The sequence below is a fragment of the Periophthalmus magnuspinnatus genome, chromosome 12 (assembly GCF_009829125.3).
Source record: "Periophthalmus magnuspinnatus isolate fPerMag1 chromosome 12, fPerMag1.2.pri, whole genome shotgun sequence".
Classification (NCBI taxonomy): domain Eukaryota; kingdom Metazoa; phylum Chordata; class Actinopteri; order Gobiiformes; family Gobiidae; genus Periophthalmus; species Periophthalmus magnuspinnatus.
The window spans coordinates 17540717-17564273 of record NC_047137.1 but is presented as its reverse complement, the minus strand read 5'-3'; the positions used below and the strand labels follow the sequence as shown (position 1 = coordinate 17564273).

The 23557-nt window shown below is 42.1% G+C and overlaps 1 protein-coding gene across 1 annotated transcript; it reads left to right on the top strand.

The window, feature by feature from the left end:
* Positions 1 to 5043: 5043 nt before the first annotated feature.
* tspan33a (tetraspanin 33a) lies at positions 5044 to 21891 on the top strand. Its single transcript, XM_033976110.2, has 8 exons — positions 5044 to 5305; positions 11280 to 11337; positions 11867 to 11994; positions 12794 to 12868; positions 13406 to 13501; positions 13667 to 13795; positions 16945 to 17106; positions 21400 to 21891. The coding sequence occupies exons 1-8, from the start codon at positions 5204 to 5206 to the stop codon at positions 21499 to 21501; spliced, it is 852 nt and encodes a 283-aa protein (XP_033832001.1). The 5' UTR covers positions 5044 to 5203; the 3' UTR covers positions 21502 to 21891.
* The last annotated feature ends 1666 nt before the right edge of the window (positions 21892 to 23557 follow it).

The window sequence follows — 23557 nt, the reverse complement described above, 5'->3', positions numbered from 1 at the left end:
TCGACGTGAATCACTTTTATTTTACGCGGTTCCCGTCTCTGCACTGCTCCAGATATTTCTATTTTCGTGTAAAGTTTTTGTCGACGCTCAATTCTGACTGTAGTATTTAAAGAGACTATTTTGAATATACATTTAACTTTTGGAAATGAGCAGAAAGATACAGAACGGAAGTATTATAATGAATATTTTGTATATGGGAATATGGGAAAGACAGTATATGTACATGTATGAGGGCTATGTACATGTATGAGGCCTGTGTACATGTATGAGGTCTGTGTACATGTATGAGGTCTGTGTACATGTATGACGGCTATGTACCTGTATAGGGTCTGTGTACATGTTTGAGGTCTATGTACATGTATGAGGCCTGTGTACATGTATGTGGTCTATGCACATGCATGGGGCCCTTGTGTACTTGTACATAGCCCTCATACATGTACATAGACCTCTTACGTGTATGAGGTCTATGTACATGTAAGAGATATATGTAGATGTATGAGGTCTGTGTACATGTATGAGGGCTACGTGTATAGACCTCTTACATGTACATAGACCTCTTACATGTATAAACCTCTTACATGGATGAGATGTATGTACATGTAAGAGGTCTATGTACATAGCCATCATACATGTACATAGATCTCTTTCATATATAAGGTCTATGTATATGAGGCTTGTGTACATGTATGAGGCTTGTGTACATGTATGAGGCTTGTGTACATGTATGAGGTCTATGTACATGTATGAGGTCTATGTACATGTATGAGGCTTGTGTACATGTATGAGGTCTATGTACATGTAAGAGGGCTATGTACATGAATGAGGTGTATGTACATGTATGAGGGCTATGTACATGTATGAGGTCGTAGCGGCTGGCTGGATGTGACTGGAGGAAGCGTGTGCCGTTCATAAACTTATATTGGCGATTTGAACGTATCGATTAGCTTAGCGGTTGACAAGTTTCATTTATTCTCAATTTGTTTGTTACCAAGGTTACAGAGCAGATTCGACAAACCGAATAATCAAACTCGACCAGTTTCATTAAAGGCGCTGTACCTGATTTTTACTGTTTAAAAACATGAAAAACACGACTAGTTGATTTTAAACGGTTTTGCAGTCGTCCAAAGTTACTCCTCATTTACCTTATGCATTCAGAACATCCTAATTACTCACCAGGATGAGTTTATAAGCACTTTTTGCTCAAATACAGGGATAAAATCAAGTACAGAGCCTTTAAATAATTATATAAAGAGGTTATATAATTATCACTAAACTTACAGGAGGGAAGAAGTTCAAATATATGAAAAAATACTCCTTAAAGAGACAGTACACTCATTCAAATTTGAGGAAAAACAACAACAGAAATTAAAATATGTCTAAACTATGGCATAAATAAATAAAAATATAGACTTAAAACTTAACCAAAACCATATATTTGTAATGTAATATATAGCCTCTTTATAAAAAAAATAAATACTACAATTTGGTTTATATAAAAGCTCCAACATTCTGGGTTTTGTTGCATGTTTTTAAGAGCATGGCTGGTTTGAGAGAAGCAGGAGAACAGCACCGAGGCCTTTTAGCCCCTCGTTTCAACATAGACGTAGATTTTAAATAGTTTAGAAAGCCTCCCCCGTTTCCGTAGTAGCAAAACACAATAATTAACAAGATTTTGAGTAATTTATAAGCTCACTTTGCTGCTCGTTTAATCCATCGACCAGTTTGACACAAAGGTTATCGGGGTGAAGTTGGTGCTAGCGGAGTTTAAATTTTAGCGATTTGTAAAAAGGAAATTATTTTTGGAAACTCTAAAGACGTTTTGTGAGATGTCAACGGATTCTTCAGCGACTTTTTTGACAACTTATATTTATTTTAGGTGTTAATTATAAGATAAACGACGCACGTACACACATAAATCTAGACTGGGACTTTTAGAGACGTCGCAAAAACACCAAAATTGGCGAGTTTTACCGTCGTTTTTAACCCGCCGCGCCCTTCGCCTGGGTTTGTATCACTGGTTTCGGATTGAAATCGTGCAACAAATCGATTGGAATAAGTCGTATATTTTCATTTCTGTCGTTTACGCATCGCCACGACTATTTGAACTCGCCCTAACTTGAACGTGGGACTCGTTAACGCGATCTCGCCCCACGCAACGGAACGTCTCAGACCTCCAGTTCTTTCCGTTCAGCGTCGAAATAGCAGTTTTTTTTTGTTTTTGTTTTATTTTCTCTGGCGTATTTGATGAAGACGTGGGTTCGCCTCTTCAGCAGCGTGCATGCACTCATCGAGATATGCAGCCTCTACTGCCCGCCGCGGCACTAGAAACATAACGACGTTTTGTAGATGTGATATTTAAGTACGGGGGGCCGCCGCGGTGGGCCCCTACACTGTTGTTTGTATAAATTTACTTTCGTCACTCGCTCGGCGTGAGTGTTTAAAGCCATCGGCGCGACTGCGTGCGTGTAGTTCCTGACAGCACTACGGGGGGTCAGAGGTCACATTCTGTTACTGCTGTAGCTTTCGGAGGCAGGCGGCCATTTTTTTTTCTCCGACTTGAGTTGTTCGACATAAGCCACTCCCCCTCGCTTTTCGGAGGGATTTCATCGGTCCTGAGGTTCCGGCGCGACTGCACGGTCCCTCGCGGTTTCTCCTCTTTCTTTTTTCTAAAGGGAGAGATGTTGATTATTTTGACTCATTCATTTCTTCATTTTAGATTTTAGAAAGAGAAAGAAACAGTAAATAAATCTCAAATATGAATCCAATCACTTTTCTACGCCTATTTTCAATAAAAAGTTTAACAAAAATCAAATAAAAAGTTGATTTGTAAATAGGTCATGTACAGTTTGTATCTGTAAGTTGTCAGAGTGTGTCTTGCTTATAACGCACGCTACCAGTAAATAAAAAAGGAAAAAGTATATTTAGACTGTATGGTCCCTTGAAAGCAACTTTTAAATGAATATCTGATGTATATTACTGTAACATTGCATTTTTATCTGAGGAATGATGTTATTAAAAAATGCAAATAAACGGCATTTCCTACTGTTGTGTTTCTTTCACTTTCACTTTCATTCTTGAGCAGAGAGTAAATCAAAAGTGTTTTACAGAATAAGAAAGACGATAAAGAGAAAAAGAAAGAAAAAAAAAAAACGTTTAAAGGTTTTAGCTGCGTAAAACTGAAGCAGGGCCGTTGACAGCCGGGGCGAGAAGCCTGACATGGGCCCCCCTCTAATTTAAATTAATAGGCAGAGGATACAATTCTGGGGCCCGGGACAAGAGACCCCTGTCAACTCCCCTGGATGAAGACTCTTGGCAGTGGCAGAGTGGTTAACGTGTTAGGGGGCCCCTCACCGTCTTGTCGTCATGGAGATGTCTGTGTAGACCCTCAGTCCTCCAGGTTAAGTTAAATCTGTCAATCTAAATTCTCATGGAGATGTTATCGCTCTGCCTGGAATGTTCCACAGTATGACATTACAGTTCAGATCTGTGGAGAGGTGACCCTGCTCATAGTGATCATGTTTTTTAAAGGTTCTATACGGATCAAAACTGACACTTATGAAGTTTAATCCATGTTCTAACGATGTTTCCTCCTCAAAAACAGACCTGAGTTGTGTTTTGTTTCATTCACATGTTTGAGTCACTTTATTATTCGTCTGTGACATCTACAAAGATCAAAATGTGACGTTCCACCTTGTGATGTCATCAAGTGGGAGTTTTCAAGTGAACAGGTCAGACTAAAGAGGAAGAAGGAGAGGAGGAGGAGGAAAGGAGAGGAGACAAGAGGGGGAGACGAGAGGGGGCGAAAAAGCGGGGGCGAGAGGATGAGGAAAGGAGGAGATGGGAAGAGGAGAAGGAGAGGAGACAAGAGGAGAGGAAGAGGAAAGGAGATGAGGAGAGGAAGAGGAAAGGAGGAGGAGAAGAAGAGGAAAGGAGGAGAGGAGGAGGAAAGGAGGCGATGGGGAGAGGAAGAGGAAGGAGGAGACAAGATGAGGAGAGGAAGAGGAGAGGAAGAGGAGAGGAGGAGAAGGGAAGAGGAGAAGGAGAGGAAGAGGAAAGGAGATGGGGAGAGGAAGATGAAAGAGGAGACAAGAGGAGGAGAGGAAGAGAAAAGGAGAGGAGAAGGAAAGTAGAGGAGAGAAGAGGAGAGGACGAGATGGGGAGAGGAAGAAAAAAGGAGAGGAGACAAGAGGAGGAGAGGGGGAGAAGACAAGATGGGGAGAGGAAGGGGAAAGGAGGAGAGGAGGAGAGGAAGAGGAAAGGAGATGGAGAGAGCAAGAGGAAAGTACAGGAGACAAGAGGAGGGGAGGACGAGATGGGGAGAGGAACAAGAAAGGAGAGGAGACAGGAGGAGAGGAGAGGAGGAGAAGGAGAGGAGACAATAGGAGGAGAAGGGGAGAGGAAGAGGAAAGGAGAGGAGACATGATTCCCGTGAAGGTGTATGGAATTTTAAAACACAGTGGAGCACTTCCTGTCTCACCACATGATGACATCACAAGGTGGAACAGAGTGTTTTCCATTTGAGAGAACTCGGGGTTTGTGCGTTAAACATGTGTGAATGAAACAAAACACAACTCCAGGTCTGTGTGTGATGAAGAAACAACATTAGAAAAGATCAGAAAACAGAATAACACGGGCCCTTTAAAGTAAAATGGGCCGTTTAAAGTCTCACATTTTGAGCATTAAACGCACCTGCATTTGGAAAAACTTTAATATGACAGTAAAACTAATAACATCCAGTTCTAACTCACAAAAATAAAGCATAAAGTTTGAATCATATCATGTTTTTACGCACGTTCAGAATACTGTCCTCTGATTGGCCAATGCATCAGATTACGTCACAGATACGTTTTTTAATTCAGTTATTAAACTTTCTACAAATAAATCCATGTTCAAACTGTTCTTCTCATCAGTGTCTGTGTTTGATAATGTTGTAAAAAAAAAAAAAAAAAAAAAAACCCGCCTAGTGCCACGTGACGCAGCGCGCACGGGGAACACCTCTCCAAACGCGCACCGCCCCCTCCACCCACCCCGGCACCGCGCGCTCCTCCCGGGACAGCTCCACAGAGGCACGGAGGAGGTCCACGGAGGTCCACGGAGGTCCACGGAGAGCCAGAATGACACCGGGGCTTCGGATAAACCTCGTGCCAAACTTATAACGTGGAGAAAAGTTACGCAAATTACGCAAAAAAAAAAAAAAAAAAAAATGAGTGGGGGACGCAGAGCTGCACCTGGACGCGGGGAGGACTTCACCTTCGTCAGCCCCGTGGTCAAATACCTGCTTTTCCTGTTCAACTTTCTGTTCTGGGTGAGTGCAGACCTCCTCAAACCTCCTCAAACCTCCTCACGGGACCTGAAAGCCGCAGAGCTCGTGCGTAAACGTGCCCAAATCCCGTTGTTGTTGTTGTTGTTGTTGTTGTTGTTGTTTGGCTGGAGCTGCGCGCGCGGAGCTGTTTGTTAAAGTTCAAACCCCGCGTTTATTTGCGTAAAGTTTAAAGTTTAACCTGGAAATGTGAGAAGTGAAACAAAACCAGGTCGTTCAGGAAAGTCCCCGCTCTGCCTGTGTGAAAATCTGTGACATAGAAACAGTAAAATGAGTCTATATCATAACTCTTAAAGGCACAGTGCGGAACTTTTCAGGTGGATGTTCTGTCTGATGTTTCTCTTTTTCCTGTTGTGTGGAATAAAACTCGGCTATTTCACATTTATTCAGTTAAAGTTTGTTTTTATTGCGGGAAAATATAATATAAATGGTAAGTTTGTCCTTTGTTTGGAGTTTAATGTCATACTGTGGAACATTTTGAGTAAAGAAACATCATCTCCATGGAGACGAGCAGGTGGTGGACAGTTCTAGTATTTTTGAAATAGATTAGATATAGAAATGATTTAACAAAGAAAAAGTGAGAAAATCAACAGAGAAACAGAAATAAACAGATGGAGAAGTGTCTGACAGCGCCCCCTGTGGTCAGGCCCTGCACCTGCAACAACCAGGTCTAACCCAGGACTAAACCGGGACTAAACCGGGACTAAACAAGGACTAAACTGGGACTAAACCAGGACTAAACCAGGTCTAAACCAGGACTAAACCAGGACTAAACCAGGACTAAACCAGGACTAAACCGGGTCTAAACCAGGTCTAAACCGGGACCAAACCAGGACTAAACTGGGACTAAACCGGGTCTAAACCGGGACTAAACCGGGACTAAACCGGGACTAAACCAGGACTAACCCAGGACTAAACCGGGTCTAAACCGGGACTAAACCGGGACTAAACCGGGACTAAACCAGGACTAACCCAGGACTAAACCGGGACTAAACCGGGACTAAACCGGGACTAAACAGGGACTAAACCGGGTCTAAACCGGGACTAAACCGGGACTAAACCGGGACTAAACCAGGACTAACCCAGGACTAAACCAGGTCTAAACCAGGTCTAAACCAGGACTAAACCAGGTCTAAACCAGGTCGAAACCAGGACTAAACCAGGACTAAACCAGGTCTAAGCCAGGACTAAATCGGGACTAACCCAGGTCTAACCCAGGACTAAACCAGGACTAAACCAGGACTAAGAAGATCTGAGGAGGAGGGAGACAAACTGAACATACTTCAGTAGAATATTCATGTATCTGTGCTGTACTTAAGTACATTTTACAGTGTGTACTTTTTACTTTTACTCGAGTACATTTGAGAGCAGTATCTGTACTTTCTCCACTACATTTATGAACAGGACTGAAAAGTAAAAGTACTTTTCGTCTGATTTGAGGGAGTATTTTTATCGTGTTCGTGGAAACTTCCTGAATAAAGTTTCCAGTTCGAGCTTCAACTTTGAGTAAAACAAAAATAAAATTCAGAAGAAAAATGAAGAAACTGATTTATTTTGATCCTGTCGAGAAAAATATGAATCATTTTAAATACCACACACGTTATACACTTTACACACTCTTACTTCTTCTTTCTTCTTCCTTTTTCTCTTTCTTTCTTCTTTTTCATTTTCTTTCTTTTTCTCTTTCTTTTTCTGTCTTTCTTTTTTCTTTATTTATTTTTTTGCTTTCTTTCTTTCTTTTTCTGCTTTCTTTTTCTTTCTTTTTTCTCTTTCTTTTTTCTCTTTCTTTCTTTCTTTTTTCTTTCTTTCTTTTTTCTTTCTTTTTCTTTCTTTTTTTTTCTTTCTTTTTCTTTGTTTTTCTGTCTTTTTTCTTTCTTTCTTTTTTCTTTTTCTTTCTTTTTCTTTCTTTTTTCTTTCTTTTTTTCTTTTTTCTCTTTTTCTCTTTCTTTCTTTCTTTCTTTCTTTTTCCTCACCACACACTTTATACACTTTAACATTAACATTTTCTCACATTTCTCTCTCGTTTAAACTCTCTCAAAGTTCAAACCTTCGTCTTTGTCGGTGCAGAACGTTTCATCGACGTTTTCATTGTGGGTTTTTGTCAAGGAGAAAACACATTTCAAACGTACAGCACTTCAGAGTCACACTGATCCAACGTTTATGAAACACGAGGGACGACTGTGTTAATATCGACTTGTCTGAAAAAAGTGAGATATTTCCCCAGTTGAGTCGCTCCGTGGGTTTAGCTCAGATTATCGGATAAAACGGCTCGAGGTCCAGATCACGGTTGGCTCCGCCCCCCGAGGTCACATGATCTGAGGCGTTAAACTGATTTCTGCTTTTGTGGCGTTTCACTGAGTTTACCAGGTCTAAACCAGGACTAAACCAGGACTAACCCAGGACTAAACCAGGACTAAACCAGGACTAAACCAGGTCTAAACCAGGACTAAACCAGGACTAAACCAGGACTAAACCAGGTCTAAACCTGTGTTAAATATTTATTACACTTTTGCATCAGTGAAGGGAAAGTTTGTGGAAAAAAGTTTAGAAAAGAGAAGTAGAAAAAATCCAGGAAGTATCTGAGCTCCCAGAATCCTCTGCTCCATCGACACTGAACAGTTTAAAGTTCAGATAAAACACAGAGTTTGATTTTAGTGTTTGTTTTTACTGTGGATCAGGACGAGTGAAGGAGACACAGATGAATCTTAACTGTTGTATCATTTAGACACATTTTGCTTCTTGTTCATGTGATTTATTTATTTATTTACAGATTTAAACATTTATAGATTTACAGAAGGAAACACAAATAGAATTCAGTGTCAAATCTGCTCAACCAGGAAGTCAAAATATAAACTTCAACGGAATTTAAAAAAAGAAAAAACAAGGCAAGATAAAAGTTAAATATAAAGAGTGTTCAGACCCAGAGCTGTCACCAAACTGTAGTTTGATACTGAAAGACTCGATACTTGATACCGATACTGATACCGCGATGAAAATAAAAACTCTTTATTAGACGATGTACTGGGATTAAATGTGTTACTTTCATATGTGTTATATGTGTGACTTGGTTTAGTCCTGGTTTAGTCCAGGTTTAGTCCTGGTTTAGTCCTGGTTTAGTCCTGGTTTAGACCTGGTTTAGTCCTGGGTTAGTCCTGGTTTAGTCCTGGTTTAGACCTGGTTTAGTCCTGGGTTAGTCCTGGTTTAGTCCTGGTTTAGACCTGGTTTAGTCTCGGTTTAGTCCTGGTTTAGACCTGGTTTAGTCCTGGTTTAGTCCTGGTTTAGACCTGGTTTAGTCTCGGTTTAGTCCTGGTTTAGTCCTGGTTTAGACCTGGTTTAGACCTGGTTTAGTCCTGGTTTAGTCCTGGTTTAGACCTGTTTTAGTCCTGGTTTAGACCTGGTTTAGTCCTGTTTTAGTCCTGGTTTAGACCTGTTTTAGTCCTGGTTTAGACCTGGTTTAGTCCTGGTTTAGTCCTGGTTTAGACCTGTTTTAGTCCTGGTTTAGACCTGGTTTAGACCTGTTTTAGTCCTGGTTTAGACCTGGTTTAGTCCTGTTTTAGTCCTGGTTTAGTCCTGTTTTAGTCCTGTTTTAGTCCTGGTTTAGTCCTTGTTTTCATGTTGTGTTGAGGTTGTGTCTAAACTTGAGTCTTCTCAGTGGAATGTGCAGGAGTGATGCCTTCAGGGCCCGTTCTCTCAGTGCGGAAACTCCAGACTTGTGTAAATATCGTGTGTCATTCAGGTCTGAAAAGGTTTTTGATTTGAAAAACTCCTCCCTCCTTTTCCACCTCAAATAAGAAAAAACTAAAAACGTGAAAAAATATAAATTTATCTGATACGTCCTGTGATTGGCTGTGCTTCCTGTTCGTCTCCATGGAGAATTCTGACACTGCTTTGCCTGAAAAGTTCCACAGTATGACATTAAACCAAACGATCTACCATTTATTTGAATTATTATGAGTTTTATGAGTCAAAAATATCTTGAAAAAACACTGTATGTGAGCTCGCTTCTCCACAGATCTGACAAGTAACTGCCTTCTGTTAGCATTGAGACAGTGCGCTAGCTAGCACGACGACGTCTTTGGTGATTTTTGTGTGAATATACAAGGCAAACGTCCCACAATGCAAAGCGATTCTATATGAAAATACATGGAGATGATGAGTGTTTGGGTCACTGTGCACAAACGTCATGGAAAGTCCTGGAAAAGTCCTGAGAAAGTCCTGGAAAAGTGCTGGGAAATGTTCTGGGAAAGTCTGGGAAAAGATCTGGGAAAGTCCTGGGAAAGTCCTGGGAAAGTCCTGAGAAAGTCCTGGAAAAGTGCTGGGAAAGTCTGGGAAAAGTTCTGGGAAAGTCCGGGAAAAGATCTGGGAAAGTCCGGGAGAAGTCTTGGGAAAGTCCCGGGAAAGTCCTGAGAAAGTCCTGAGAAAGTCCTGGAGAAGTTCTGGGAAAGTCTGGGAAATGTTCTGAGCAAATCCGGGAAAAGTCTTGGGAAAGTCCTGGGAAAGTCTGGGAAAAGTCTTGGGAAAGTCCTGGGAAAGTTCTGGTAAAGTCCGGGAAAAGTCTTGGGAAAGTCCTGAGAAAGTCCTGGAAAAGTTTTGGGAAAGTCTGGGAAAAGTTCTGGGCAAGTCCGGGAAAAGTCTTAGGAAAGTCCTGGGAAAGTCCTGGAAAAGTGCTGGGAAATGTTCTGGGAAAGTCTGGGAAAAGATCTGGGAAAGTCCTGGGAAAGTCCTAGGAAAGTCCTGGGAAAGTCCTGAGAAAGTCCTGGAAAAGTGCTGGGAAAGTCTGGGAAAAGTTCTGGGAAAGTCCGGGAAAAGATCTGGGAAAGTCCCGGGAAAGTCCTGAGAAAGTCCTGAGAAAGTCCTGGAGAAGTTCTGGGAAAGTCTGGGAAATGTTCTGAGCAAATCCGGGAAAAGTCTTGGGAAAGTCCTGGGAAAGTCTGGGAAAAGTCTTGGGAAAGTCCTGGGAAAGTTCTGGTAAAGTCCGGGAAAAGTCTTGGGAAAGTCCTGGGAAAGTCCTGAGAAAGTCCTGGAAAAGTTTTGGGAAAGTCTGGGAAAAGTTCTGGGCAAGTCTGGGAAAAGTCTTAGGAAAGTCCTGGGAAAGTCCTGGGAAAGTCCTGGAAAAGTCCTGGGAAATTTCTGGGAAAAGGTTTCTTGCAAAGTGTGGGAACCCTGTTTAGGACTATTCAAAAAGTGTTTTAATTTTCTTTTTCAGTCGCACATTTAAGCTTTTTTTTGGTTGAATTCGAGGCGTCACACTGTGGGGGTAAAGTGCAGGTAGGGGCCCCTCACAGAGTCTGTATTGTGGGGCCCCCTGAGATGTTTTTGTCCCCGGGCCCAGACTGTGCCGCGTCCGGCCCTGGGGGAGTTGCATTCTGGGACGTGAGCGGGTGAATAGGGGCTTTCTCTGCGGAGGACACCTGATCTGTTTGGACGGGCGTGGGAAGGACGTGACTCACCTGGAGCGGGACAAAAAACACCGGGACAGAGACATACCTCCAGATGTAGCCACGCCCATGTGTGAACAGTGACCACTCCACAAACGCAGCTGTGTGAGGTCAGGGTGAGGTCAGGGTGAGGTCAGCGTGGGGTCAGCGTGAGGTCAGTGTGGGGTCAGGGTGAGGTCAGCGTGAGGTCAGGGTGAGGTCAGTGTGAGGTCAGGGTGAGGTCAGTGTGAGGTCAGCGTGGGGTCAGGGTGAGGTCAGCGTGAGGTCAGTGTGGGGTCAGGGTGGGGTCAGGGTGAGGTCAGGGTGAGGTCTGAGTCATGATCTTGTTTTTACTCAGAGCTTCTGTTGAATCCAGCTCAGACAAACAGGCCTGTCGTCATGGAGATAAACTCTTTTATATTTGACTCTTTTATTTTTGACTGTTTTATTTATTCTGACCCTGATGATATAATAAATAAATAAATAAATAAATAAATAAATAAATAAATAAATAAATAAATAAAGGTGTTAAACTGTTTCAGGTCATTTCTCTGCTGATGGTGGCGATCGGAGTTTACGCTCGGATGATGAAACACACAGGTGATTTATCAAAACACAAACATTATTCAAAACAAAATATGTTCCACAGATTCAGTTTGTGTTTGTTGTGTTATTTAGTTTGTGTTTGTTTGTTTGTTTGTTGTGTTATTTTGAGCTGTTTTAATCTGAGCCTTCAGTTTGTCTCAGTGGCGCCATCTGCTGGAGCAGTGAGGAGTGAAGCAGTTTATGTTTCAAAGATAGAACGACTAGAACTAAACCAGGACTAAACCAGGTCTAAACCAGGACTAAACCAGGACTAAACCAGGACTAAACCAGGTCTAAACCAGGACTAAACCAGGACTAAACCAGGACTAAACCAGGACTAAACCAGGACTAAACCAGGTCTAAACCAGGACTAAACCAGGTCTAAACCAGGACTAAACCAGAACTAAACCAGGACTAAACCAGGTCTTCATCCCTCACTCCTCCGTCCTCCTCATCCCTCCTCCTCATCCCTCCTCATCCCTCCTCCTCATCCCTCGCTCCTCCTCCTCATCCCTCCTCCTCCTCCCTCCTCCTCCTCGTGCAGAGGCGGCGTTGGCGTGCTTGGCGGTGGACCCTGCGGTGATGCTGATGGTGGTGGGGGTGCTGATGTTCTTCATCACGTTCTGTGGATGTGTGGGGTCCCTCAGGGAGAACATCTGCCTCCTGCAAACAGTGAGACACACACACACAGACACACACACAGACACACATATATACACACACACACACCCCCCCACACACATATATATACACACACACATACACACCCCCATATACACACACCTACACATATATACACACACACACACCCCTACACACATACATACACACACACATACACACATATATACACACACACATATATATACACACACACATATATACACACACACACATATATATACACACACATATATATACACACACACATATATACACACACACACATATATATACACACACATATATATACACACACACATACACACCCCCCCCCACACACCCATATACACACACTCACACACACCCCTACACACATATACACACACACGAACAAACTGTGTCGCTGCTTTGTGCGACGGTGGCTCAGTTGGTAGAACGTTTGTCCATGGATCTGGAGGTTGATGTGTTTCCAGCTCCACAGACTCATCGTTTTTGTCAAAGGTCTGGTTTTGTATATAAATGGACATCGCTGACCCGCTAGCCGACGCGTTCCAAACAGGAAGTGATCATGGGCGCACTTTGGTCATTCTGCTCTTAAATGTTCGTATTAACCCTCTACATGATCCTGGGGTTTTTATTTCACTATTGTGTCTGTAAATCAAGATATGAACATTAATAACAGACAAATCAGGTCCTTCTGTCCCCGAGGTCGCTCCTGTTAGCGTTAGCAACAGGTTTGATTGACAGCGTTGCTAGGCGCCCGCTCCCTGTTGCTTGTATTAACTCGTCTTGTTTCTTTTCTTTTCAGTTCTGTATTTGTCTGACCGTCATTTTCCTGCTCCAGCTCACGGCCGGAATCCTGGGCTTCATCTTCTCTGATAAGGTCAACTTTATGTTTATATATAAGGAGAAAAAAAACATGTTTTATGAAGGACACAGAAGTTAAGAGTTCATGTTTTTTTCTGTTTCGATCAAGTTTTTTCTGTTTCGATCATGTTTTTTTTCTGTTTTGATCATGTTTTTTTCTGTTTCGATCACGTTTTTTTTTGTTTTGATCATGTTTTTTTCTGTTTCGATCACGTTTTTTCTGTTTTGATCATGTTTTTTTCTGTTTTGATCATGTTTTTTTCTGTTTTGATCATGTTTTTTTTCTGTTTCGATCATGTTTTTTTCTGTTTCGATCATGTTTTTTTTGTTTTTATCATGTTTTTTTCTGTTTTGATCATGTTTTTTTTCTGTTTTGATCATGTTTTTTCTGTTTATATCACATTTTTTCTGTTTTGATCATGTTTTTTTTCTGTTTCGATCATGTTTTTTTCTGTTTTGATCATGTTTTTTCTGTTTATATCACATTTTTTCTGTTTTTATCACGTTTTTTTCTGTTTTGATCACCTTTTCTGTTTGGATTTGATCGTTTTAGGCTCGAGACAAAGTGACAGAGATGATCAATAAAGCCATCACCCACTACAGGGACGACATCGACCTGCAGAACCTCATCGACTTTGGGCAGAGAGAGGTGAGCGCGAACCCCACACCGAGCACGTCACCACAGACCAGAGCTAACGTGCTAACCCCCGCACTCCAGACACAGTTAACGTTTTATCCCTCGTCGTTTCATTAATCGATCATTTAGCTCATTTTTAGCAGGTCTGCGTCTTGTTTTAAACCGTTTTCGTTGCAGTTCGGCTGCTGTGGGGGCGTGGCCTACACAGACTGGTCCAAGAACATGTACTTCAACTGTAGAGACGACAACCCCAGTCGAGAACGCTGCTCTGTGCCGTTCTCCTGCTGCCTCCTCACCAAAGAGAAGGTACCACAGTAAAATCAGTTAAATCAGACGTGTTCTCCAAACTGTTCAGATGTTTGTCCATGTTCTGTTCAGATGTTTCTCCATGTTCTGTTCAGATGTTTGTCCATGTTCTGTTCAGATGTTTCTCCATGTTCTGTTCAGATGTTTGTCCATGTTCTGTTCAGATGTTTGTCCATGTTCTGTTCAGATGTTTGTTCATGTTCTGTTCAGATGTTTGTCCATGTTCTGTTCAGATGTTTGTCCATGTTCTGTTCAGATGTTTCTCCATGTTCTGTTCAGATGTTTGTCCATGTTCTGTTCAGATGTTTCTCCATGTTCTGTTCAGATGTTTGTCCATTTTCTGTTCAGATGTTTCTCCATGTTCTGTTCAGATGTTTCTCCATGTTCTGTTCAGATGTTTGTCCATGTTCTGGTCGTTTCTTCTCTTTGAGCCTCTGAAGTTTGTATCTGGACCGATTCATGTTTGAGTTTAATCTTTAATCCACTATTTTCAAGACGCCATTTTGTCGATTTTACCCTCGTTGTCGACGCGACGCAGCTGCTCTAGTGCGATGTGCATCTGTCCATAGGGGGCGCCACAGCTACACGAGTCTTTATTGTGACGACGAACTTGAAATCAGCTGGAGTGTTTCATTTGTTTAAGCGGTTTTAGATGAATATTGTGATTTAAAATGTGTAAATAGGTCCGCTTTAAGGTTTAGGCCTGTGAAATTTTCCACAGTATGGCTTTAAACACATTTAAGATCTAACCTGTTGCTGACGCCTGCTCGTCTCCATGGCGATAGATAAGTTTAATGTTATTGCTGTAGGTAAAGCTTTAACATCTCTACGGAGACGGTGGTGCAGCCTCCTTCAAAAAAAGTTTCATTGTGGAACTTTAACTTAAATGTGGCCAAACTGGTGTCTGTCCTGCAGATCGACTCTTCCTCCGTTTCCTCAGGATGGGTTTTATTTTATTTAAACAGTGATTCACTTTGACGCCACAAGATGGCGACGTAAAACTAGATAAACAGTGATCTGCACTCAGACAGGAAGAGGGAGAGGAGAGGGGGAGGGAGGGGGAAACAAAGAGAGGAGAGGGGGAGGGAGGAGGAGGAGGGAGGAGGAGGAGAGAGAGGAGGAGGAGAGAGGAGGAAACAGAGAGGAGAGGAGGACAGAGAGAGGAGGAGAGAGAGGAGAAGCAAGAGGGAGGGGGAGGGAGGAGGAGGAGGGAGGAGGAGGAGAGAGGGGGAAACAAAGAGAGGAGAGGGGGAGGGAGGGAGGAGGAAACAAAGAGAGGAGAGGGGGAGGGAGGGAGGGAGGGAGGAGGAGAGAGGAGGAAACAAAGAAAGGAGAGGGGGAGGGAGGGAGGGAGGGAGGAGGAGAGAGGAGGAAACAAAGAGAGGAGAGGAGGACGGAGAGAGGAGGAGAGAGAGGAGAAGCAAGAGGGAGGGGGAGGGAGGAGGAGGGAGAGAGGAGGAGGAGAGAGGGGGAAACAAAGAGAGGAGAGGGGGAGGGAGGAGGAGGGAGAGAGGAGGAGGAGAGAGGGGGAAACAAAGAGAGGAGAGGGGGAGGGAGGAGGAGAGAGGAGGAAACAGAGAGAGGAGGAGGAGAGAGGAGGAGGAGAGAGGAGGAAACAAAGAGAGGAGAGGGGGAGGGAGGGAGGAGGAGAGAGGAGGAGAGAGGAGGAAACAGAGAGAGGAGGAAACAAAGAGAGGAGAGGAGGACAGAGAGAGGAGAAGCGAGGGAGGGAGAGGGGGAGAGAGGAGAAGATAAAGAGAAGAGGAAGACACAAAGAGAGGAGGTGAGAGCCATGGGGTGAGGAGAGGAGGAGAGAGGGAGAGAGCCAAGGAGTGAGAGGGGGGAGGAGGAGGAGAGGATGAGAGAGGGAGGAGAGGAGGAGAAAATCTTTTAATCCAAGATGTGATGATTGTCTCAGAAATGAGGAGAAAAACTGGACAAACTGGAGCCACTTTAATGATGTGAAGACATTTAGAATCATGTTTGTTGTGTGTTTGTTGTGTGTTTGTCGTATGTTTGTTGTATGTTTGTTGTATATTTGTTGTATGTTTTGTTGTATGTTTGTCATATGTTTGTTGTATGTTTTATTGTGTGTTTTGTATGTTTGTTGTATGTTTGTTGTATGTTTGTCATATGTTTGTTGCATGTTTTATTGTGTGTTTTGTATGTTTGTTGTATGTTTGTCATATGTTTGTTGTATGTTTTATTGTGTGTTTTGTATGTTTGTTGTATGTTTGTTGTATATTTGTTGTATGTTTTGTTGTATGTTTTATTGTGTGTTTTGTATGTTTGTTGTATGTTTTGTTGTATGTTTTATTGTGTGTTTTGTATGTTTGTTGTATGTTTTGTTGTATGTTTTATTGTGTGTTTTGTATGTTTGTTGTATGTTTGTCATATGTTTGTTGTATGTTTTATTGTGTGTTTTGTATGTTTGTTGTATGTTTGTTGTATATTTGTTGTATGTTTTGTTGTATGTTTTATTGTGTGTTTTGTATGTTTGTTGTATATTTGTTGTATGTTTTATTGTGTGTTTTGTATGTTTGTTGTATATTTGTTGTATGTTTTATTGTGTGTTTTGTATGTTTGTTGTATATTTGTTGTATGTTTTATTGTGTGTTTTGTATGTTTGTTGTATGTTTTGTTGTATGTTTTATTGTGTGTTTTGTATGTTTGTTGTATGTTTGTTGTATGTTTGTCATATGTTTGTTGTATGTTTTATTGTGTGTTTTGTATGTTTGTTGTATGTTTGTTGTATGTTTGTCATATGTTTGTTGCATGTTTTATTGTGTGTTTTGTATGTTTGTTGTATGTTTGTCATATGTTTGTTGTATGTTTTATTGTGTGTTTTGTATGTTTGTTGTATGTTTGTTGTATATTTGTTGTATGTTTTGTTGTATGTTTTATTGTGTGTTTTGTATGTTTGTTGTATATTTGTTGTATGTTTTATTGTGTGTTTTGTATGTTTGTTGTATGTTTTGTTGTATGTTTTATTGTGTGTTTTGTATGTTTGTTGTATGTTTTGTTGTATGTTTTATTGTGTGTTTTGTATGTTTGTTGTATGTTTTGTTGTATGTTTTATTGTGTGTTTTGTATGTTTGTTGTATGTTTAACACTTTATTGTCCGTCTGATGTTGTGTTTCCCTCTTGAGGACGTCATAAACACCATGTGTGGTCAGAACATGCAGGAGCTGGACTATCTGGAGGCCGGAGACGTCATCCACACCAACGGCTGCATCGACAAACTCGTCGACTGGATCCACGGCAACATGTTCATCCTGGGGGGCGTCGCCCTGGGGCTCGCCATCCCACAGGTCTGATATGGAAATGGAAACAACACAAACCTTCACTCATTGATTTTTAACGTAACAAATGCAGAAGGTCCAAACTCTGAGGACGTCTCCAGAAGACACAATGTCCACTAAAATAACATCAATCCCTGGATCAGTTTAGTCCTGGTTTAGACCTGGTTTAGTCCTGGTTTAGTCCTGGTTTAGTCCTGGTTTAGACCTGGTTTAGTCCTGGTTTAGACCTGGTTTAGTCCTGGTTTAGTCCTGGTTTAGTCCTGGTTTAGACCTGGTTTAGTCCTGGTTTAGTCCTGGTTTAGTCCTGGTTTAGACCTGGTTTAGTCCTGGTTTAGTCCTGGTTTAGTCCTGGTTTAGTCCTGGTTTAGACCTGGTTTAGTCCTGGTTTAGTCCTGGTTTAGTTCTGGTTTAGACCTGGTTTAGTCCTGGTTTAGTCCTGGTTTAGTCCTGGCTTAGACCTGGTTTAGTCCTTGTTTAGACCTGGTTTAGTCCTGGTTTAGACCTGGTTTAGTCCTGGTTTAGTCCTGGTTTAGTCCTGGTTTAGTCCTGGTTTAGTCTTGGTTTAGACCTGGTTTAGTCCTGGTTTAGTCCTGGTTTAGACCTGGTTTAGTCCTGGTTTAGTCCTGGTTTAGACCTGGTTTAGTCCTGGTTTAGACCTGGTTTAGTCCTGGTTTAGTCCTGGTTTAGACCTGGTTTAGTCCTGGTTTAGTCCTGGTTTAGTCCTGGTTTAGACCTGGTTTAGTCCTGGTTTAGTCCTGGTTTAGTCCTGGTTTAGACCTGGTTTAGTCCTGGTTTAGTCCTGGTTTAGTTCTGGTTTAGTTCTGGTTTAGACCTGGTTTAGTCCTGGTTTAGTCCTGGTTTAGTCCTGGCTTAGACCTGGTTTAGTCCTGGTTTAGACCTGGTTTAGTCCTTGTTTAGTTCTGGTTTAGTTCTGGTTTAGACCTGGTTTAGTCCTGGTTTAGTCCTGGTTTAGTCCTGGTTTAGTCCTGGTTTAGTCCTGGTTTAGTTCTGGTTTAGACCTGGTTTAGTCCTGGTTTAGTCCTGGTTTAGTCCTGGCTTAGACCTGGTTTAGTCCTGGTTTAGACCTGGTTTAGTCCTTGTTTAGACCTGGTTTAGTCCTGGTTTAGACCTGGTTTAGTCCTGGTTTAGTCCTGGTTTAGTCCTGGTTTAGTCTTGGTTTAGACCTGGTTTAGTCCTGGTTTAGTCCTGGTTTAGTCCTGGTTTAGTCCTGGTTTAGACCTGGTTTAGTCCTGGTTTAGTCCTGGTTTAGTCCTGGTTTAGTCCTGGTTTAGTCCTGGTTTAGACCTGGTTTAGTCCTGGTTTAGTCCTGGTTTAGACCTGGTTTAGTCCTGGTTTAGACCTGGTTTAGTCCTGGTTTAGACCTGGTTTAGTCCTGGTTTAGTCCTGGTTTAGTCCTGGTTTAGACCTGGTTTAGTCCTGGTTTAGTCCTGGTTTAGACCTGGTTTAGTCCTGGTTTAGTCCTGGTTTAGTCCTGGTTTAGACCTGGTTTAGTCCTGGTTTAGTCCTGGTTTAGTTCTGGTTTAGTTCTGGTTTAGACCTGGTTTAGTCCTGGTTTAGTCCTGGTTTAGTCCTGGCTTAGACCTGGTTTAGTCCTGGTTTAGACCTGGTTTAGTCCTTGTTTAGTTCTGGTTTAGTTCTGGTTTAGACCTGGTTTAGTCCTGGTTTAGTCCTGGTTTAGTCCTGGTTTAGTTCTGGTTTAGACCTGGTTTAGTCCTGGTTTAGTCCTGGTTTAGTCCTGGCTTAGACCTGGTTTAGTCCTGGTTTAGACCTGGTTTAGCCCTTGTTTAGACCTGGTTTAGTCCTGGTTTAGACCTGGTTTAGTCCTGGTTTAGTCCTGGTTTAGTCTTGGTTTAGACCTGGTTTAGTCCTGGTTTAGTCCTGGTTTAGTCCTGGTTTAGTCCTGGTTTAGACCTGGTTTAGTCCTGGTTTAGTCCTGGTTTAGACCTGGTTTAGTCCTGGTTTAGTCCTGGTTTAGTCCTGGTTTAGTCCTGGTTTAGACCTGGTTTAGTCCTGGTTTAGTCCTGGTTTAGACCTGGTTTAGTCCTGGTTTAGACCTGGTTTAGTCCTGGTTTAGTCCTGGTTTAGTCCTGGTTTAGACCTGGTTTAGTCCTGGTTTAGTCCTGGTTTAGTCCTGGTTTAGTCCTGGTTTAGACCTGGTTTAGTCCTGGTTTAGACCTGGTTTAGTCCTGGTTTAGTCCTGGTTTAGTCCTTGTTTAGTTCTGGTTTAGTTCTGGTTTAGACCTGGTTTAGTCCTGGTTTAGTCCTGGTTTAGTCCTGGCTTAGACCTGGTTTAGTCCTGGTTTAGACCTGGTTTAGTCCTTGTTTAGACCTGGTTTAGTCCTGGTTTAGACCTGGTTTAGTCCTGGTTTAGTCCTGGTTTAGTCCTGGTTTAGTCTTGGTTTAGACCTGGTTTAGTCCTGGTTTAGTCCTGGTTTAGTCCTGGTTTAGTCCTGGTTTAGACCTGGTTTAGTCCTGGTTTAGTCCTGGTTTAGTCCTGGTTTAGTCCTGGTTTAGACCTGGTTTAGTCCTGGTTTAGACCTGGTTTAGTCCTGGTTTAGTCCTGGTTTAGTCCTGGTTTAGACCTGGTTTAGTCCTGGTTTAGTCCTGGTTTAGTCCTGGTTTAGACCTGGTTTAGTCCTGGTTTAGTCCTGGTTTAGACCTGGTTTAGTCCTGGTTTAGTCCTGGTTTAGTTCTGGTTTAGACCTGGTTTAGTCCTGGTTTAGTCCTGGTTTAGTCCTGGTTTAGTCCTGGCTTAGACCTGGTTTAGTCCTGGTTTAGACCTGGTTTAGTCCTTGTTTAGTTCTGGTTTAGTTCTGGTTTAGACCTGGTTTAGTCCTGGTTTAGTCCTGGTTTAGTCCTGGTTTAGACCTGGTTTAGTCCTGGTTTAGTCCTGGTTTAGTCCTGGCTTAGACCTGGTTTAGTCCTGGTTTAGACCTGGTTTAGTCCTTGTTTAGACCTGGTTTAGACCTGGTTTAGTCCTGGTTTAGTCCTGGTTTAGTCCTGGTTTAGACCTGGTTTAGTCCTGGTTTAGTCCTGGTTTAGTCTTGGTTTAGACCTGGTTTAGTCCTGGTTTAGTCCTGGTTTAGTCCTGGTTTAGTCCTGGTTTAGACCTGGTTTAGTCCTGGTTTAGTCCTGGTTTAGACCTGGTTTAGTCCTGGTTTAGTCCTGGTTTAGACCTGGTTTAGTCCTGGTTTAGTCCTGGTTTAGTCCTGGTTTAGTCCTGGTTTAGACCTGGTTTAGTCCTGGTTTAGTCCTGGTTTAGACCTGGTTTAGTCCTGGTTTAGACCTGGTTTAGTCCTGGTTTAGTCCTGGTTTAGTCCTGGTTTAGACCTGGTTTAGTCCTGGTTTAGTCCTGGTTTAGTCCTGGTTTAGACCTGGTTTAGTCCTGGTTTAGTCCTGGTTTAGTCCTGGTTTAGTCCTGGTTTAGTCCTGGTTTAGACCTGGTTTAGTCCTGGTTTAGTCCTGGTTTAGTCCTTGTTTAGTTCTGGTTTAGTTCTGGTTTAGACCTGGTTTAGTCCTGGTTTAGTCCTGGTTTAGTCCTGGCTTAGACCTGGTTTAGTCCTGGTTTAGACCTGGTTTAGTCCTTGTTTAGACCTGGTTTAGTCCTGGTTTAGACCTGGTTTAGTCCTGGTTTAGTCCTGGTTTAGTCCTGGTTTAGTCTTGGTTTAGACCTGGTTTAGTCCTGGTTTAGTCCTGGTTTAGTCCTGGTTTAGACCTGGTTTAGTCCTGGTTTAGTCCTGGTTTAGTCCTGGTTTAGTCCTGGTTTAGACCTGGTTTAGTCCTGGTTTAGTCCTGGTTTAGACCTGGTTTAGTCCTGGTTTAGACCTGGTTTAGTCCTGGTTTAGTCCTGGTTTAGTCCTGGTTTAGACCTGGTTTAGTCCTGGTTTAGTCCTGGTTTAGTCCTGGTTTAGACCTGGTTTAGTCCTGGTTTAGTCCTGGTTTAGACCTGGTTTAGTCCTGGTTTAGTCCTGGTTTAGTTCTGGTTTAGACCTGGTTTAGTCCTGGTTTAGTCCTGGTTTAGTCCTGGTTTAGTCCTGGCTTAGACCTGGTTTAGTCCTGGTTTAGACCTGGTTTAGTCCTTGTTTAGTTCTGGTTTAGTTCTGGTTTAGACCTGGTTTAGTCCTGGTTTAGTCCTGGTTTAGTCCTGGTTTAGTTCTGGTTTAGACCTGGTTTAGTCCTGGTTTAGACCTGGTTTAGTCCTGGTTTAGACCTGGTTTAGACCTGTGTGTTGTGTTGTCGGCTCATATTGTGTGTTGTGTGTTGTGTTTTGTGTGTTTTCAGTTGGTGGGGATTCTTCTCTCTCAGATTCTCATCAACCAAATCAAAGATCAGATCGAGCTCCAAAAGTACAACGTCCAGCACCGAACTGACCCCTGGAGCTGAACACGCTGACCCCTGACCCCTGGAGTTCAGGGGTCAGGACGACGCGACACAAACATCTCAGACTCTACTGTTTGTTTGCTGGAGTAAAATGGCGCCCTCTGCTGGACAATGAGCTGCAGTTACAAAAATATTTTCTTACAGTGAGTTTTCCAACACTTTTATAAAAGGAAGAACTCGACTGTGTTACACAAGTAAAAGTACAGACACTGGAGCAAGTAAAAGTAAAAGTATCACCTGAAAAAATAAAGTAAAAATGTACTGAAAGAGTAAAAAGTAAAAGTATTTTGTGCAGGTTTAAAGTTTCAAATGTGGTGATTTTGAGCTGAATTTTTAACAGAAACAATTAAATCTATGTTTTTTTCTACTTGTTTTTATTTGTATATTTTGATTAAAGTTTTAAAAAATAAACCCAGACTTTTCAGCACGTCTCACTCAACAATGAAAAATACTTTTAAACGTGTAGTGGAGGAAGTACAAATACTGCTCAGATGATCAGGTCAGTTTATTTTACACAGTCAGTCCACAGAGAAATTGAAAGTGTTTTACAGAAGAAAGACGTTAAAGTCACACCAGAGGCCCCCAGGGGCCCCCAGGGGCCCCCAGGGGCCCAAACCTTTATACTGAAAATAATGATTGTAACATTTTTGTGGAAACTAAATGTCACTCGGGCGTTTTACACGAGTCTAAATGTCTCAAACATCACGTGTGTTTATGTCCAGTTAAATATGAGCTGCTCCATTTGTGTTTGAGTCGGGCAGAGTGTGGACAGAGACGTGTGTGGACAGAGACGTGTGGACAGAGACGTGTGTGGACAGAGACGTGTGGACAGAGACGTGTGAAGGACAGAGACGTGTGAAGGACAGAGACGTGTGAAGGACAGAGACGTGTGTGGACAGAGACGTGTGTGGACACACCTCAGAGGGACAGAGGACACATCTCAGAGGGACAGAGGACACATCTCAGAGGGACAGAGGACACACCTCAGAGGGACAGAGGACACAGGTTTATGACACTGTCTGTGGTTGTGTCGCTTTGTTTCTTGTGTCAGATTCAATGAGTGTGGACGAGTCCCGAGTGTCCTGAGTGTGGACGTGTCCTGAGTGTGGACATGTCCTGAGTGTGGACGTGTCCTGAGTTTCATTGTCTCGATATTCAATCATAAATTGTGTCTTTACGGTGACGTTAATATTAAAATAATGAACTTTTACATTTGAACAGTGAAAAGGACTTTAATAAAAATTTAAATTTATTGACACATAAACTCTGAGCTGAACAAAACACAACAAAGTGAAAATATGGAAACAACAACAACAACTCAGGTAAGACTTTCTATTATTAATATTTTTTTTTTTTTAGATTTAGAAAAAAAAAGTGCTGTCAAAGTGGAGAATGTTTTCAACATTTTAACACAAAAGTGTCTCATTAAAGAGAAAATGACATGGTCCAGACTCCGCCCACGTCCAGACTCCGCCCACATCCAGACTCCGCCCACATGAGTCTGATGTTTCACATTCACAAGGAAAATGACAAGTAACTATTATTAAAAAGAACATTTAAAGATTAAATAAAAGCACATCTCATTTTTACTCATTTAAAAAACAGTAAATTAACAGCAAATATTAAGCAAAAATATTTTTCAAACTTTAACCATGTTATGGCTATAATTACTTTTATTTATAATTAGTTTTAGTTTTATTAACCCTCTAATGCATGAATTAGTCAAGTGTTTTTATTCTTCTCAGGACATGAAACAACATTGAACTGCCTGTAAAAATGAATTAACTTGTGTTCTATTGTAAATATACAGACATATGTTTCTTTTTATGCTTTGAAAAACATTTTAACAATTTTTGGGAAATTTCAACACTGTTTAGATGCAACGTTTAGGCCTGAATAAGAAAACCAACCAGAGGAAATGCAGTTACACCGACTGACCACTGAATTGACCTCAATGGAGTGTGGCAGCAGAGAGCACTTCAGATGCTCTACCATATAAACCAATGCATTCAAGAGAAATGTATGTTTTAGTCGCTGTCGACTGCAGTGACCGCTGTGC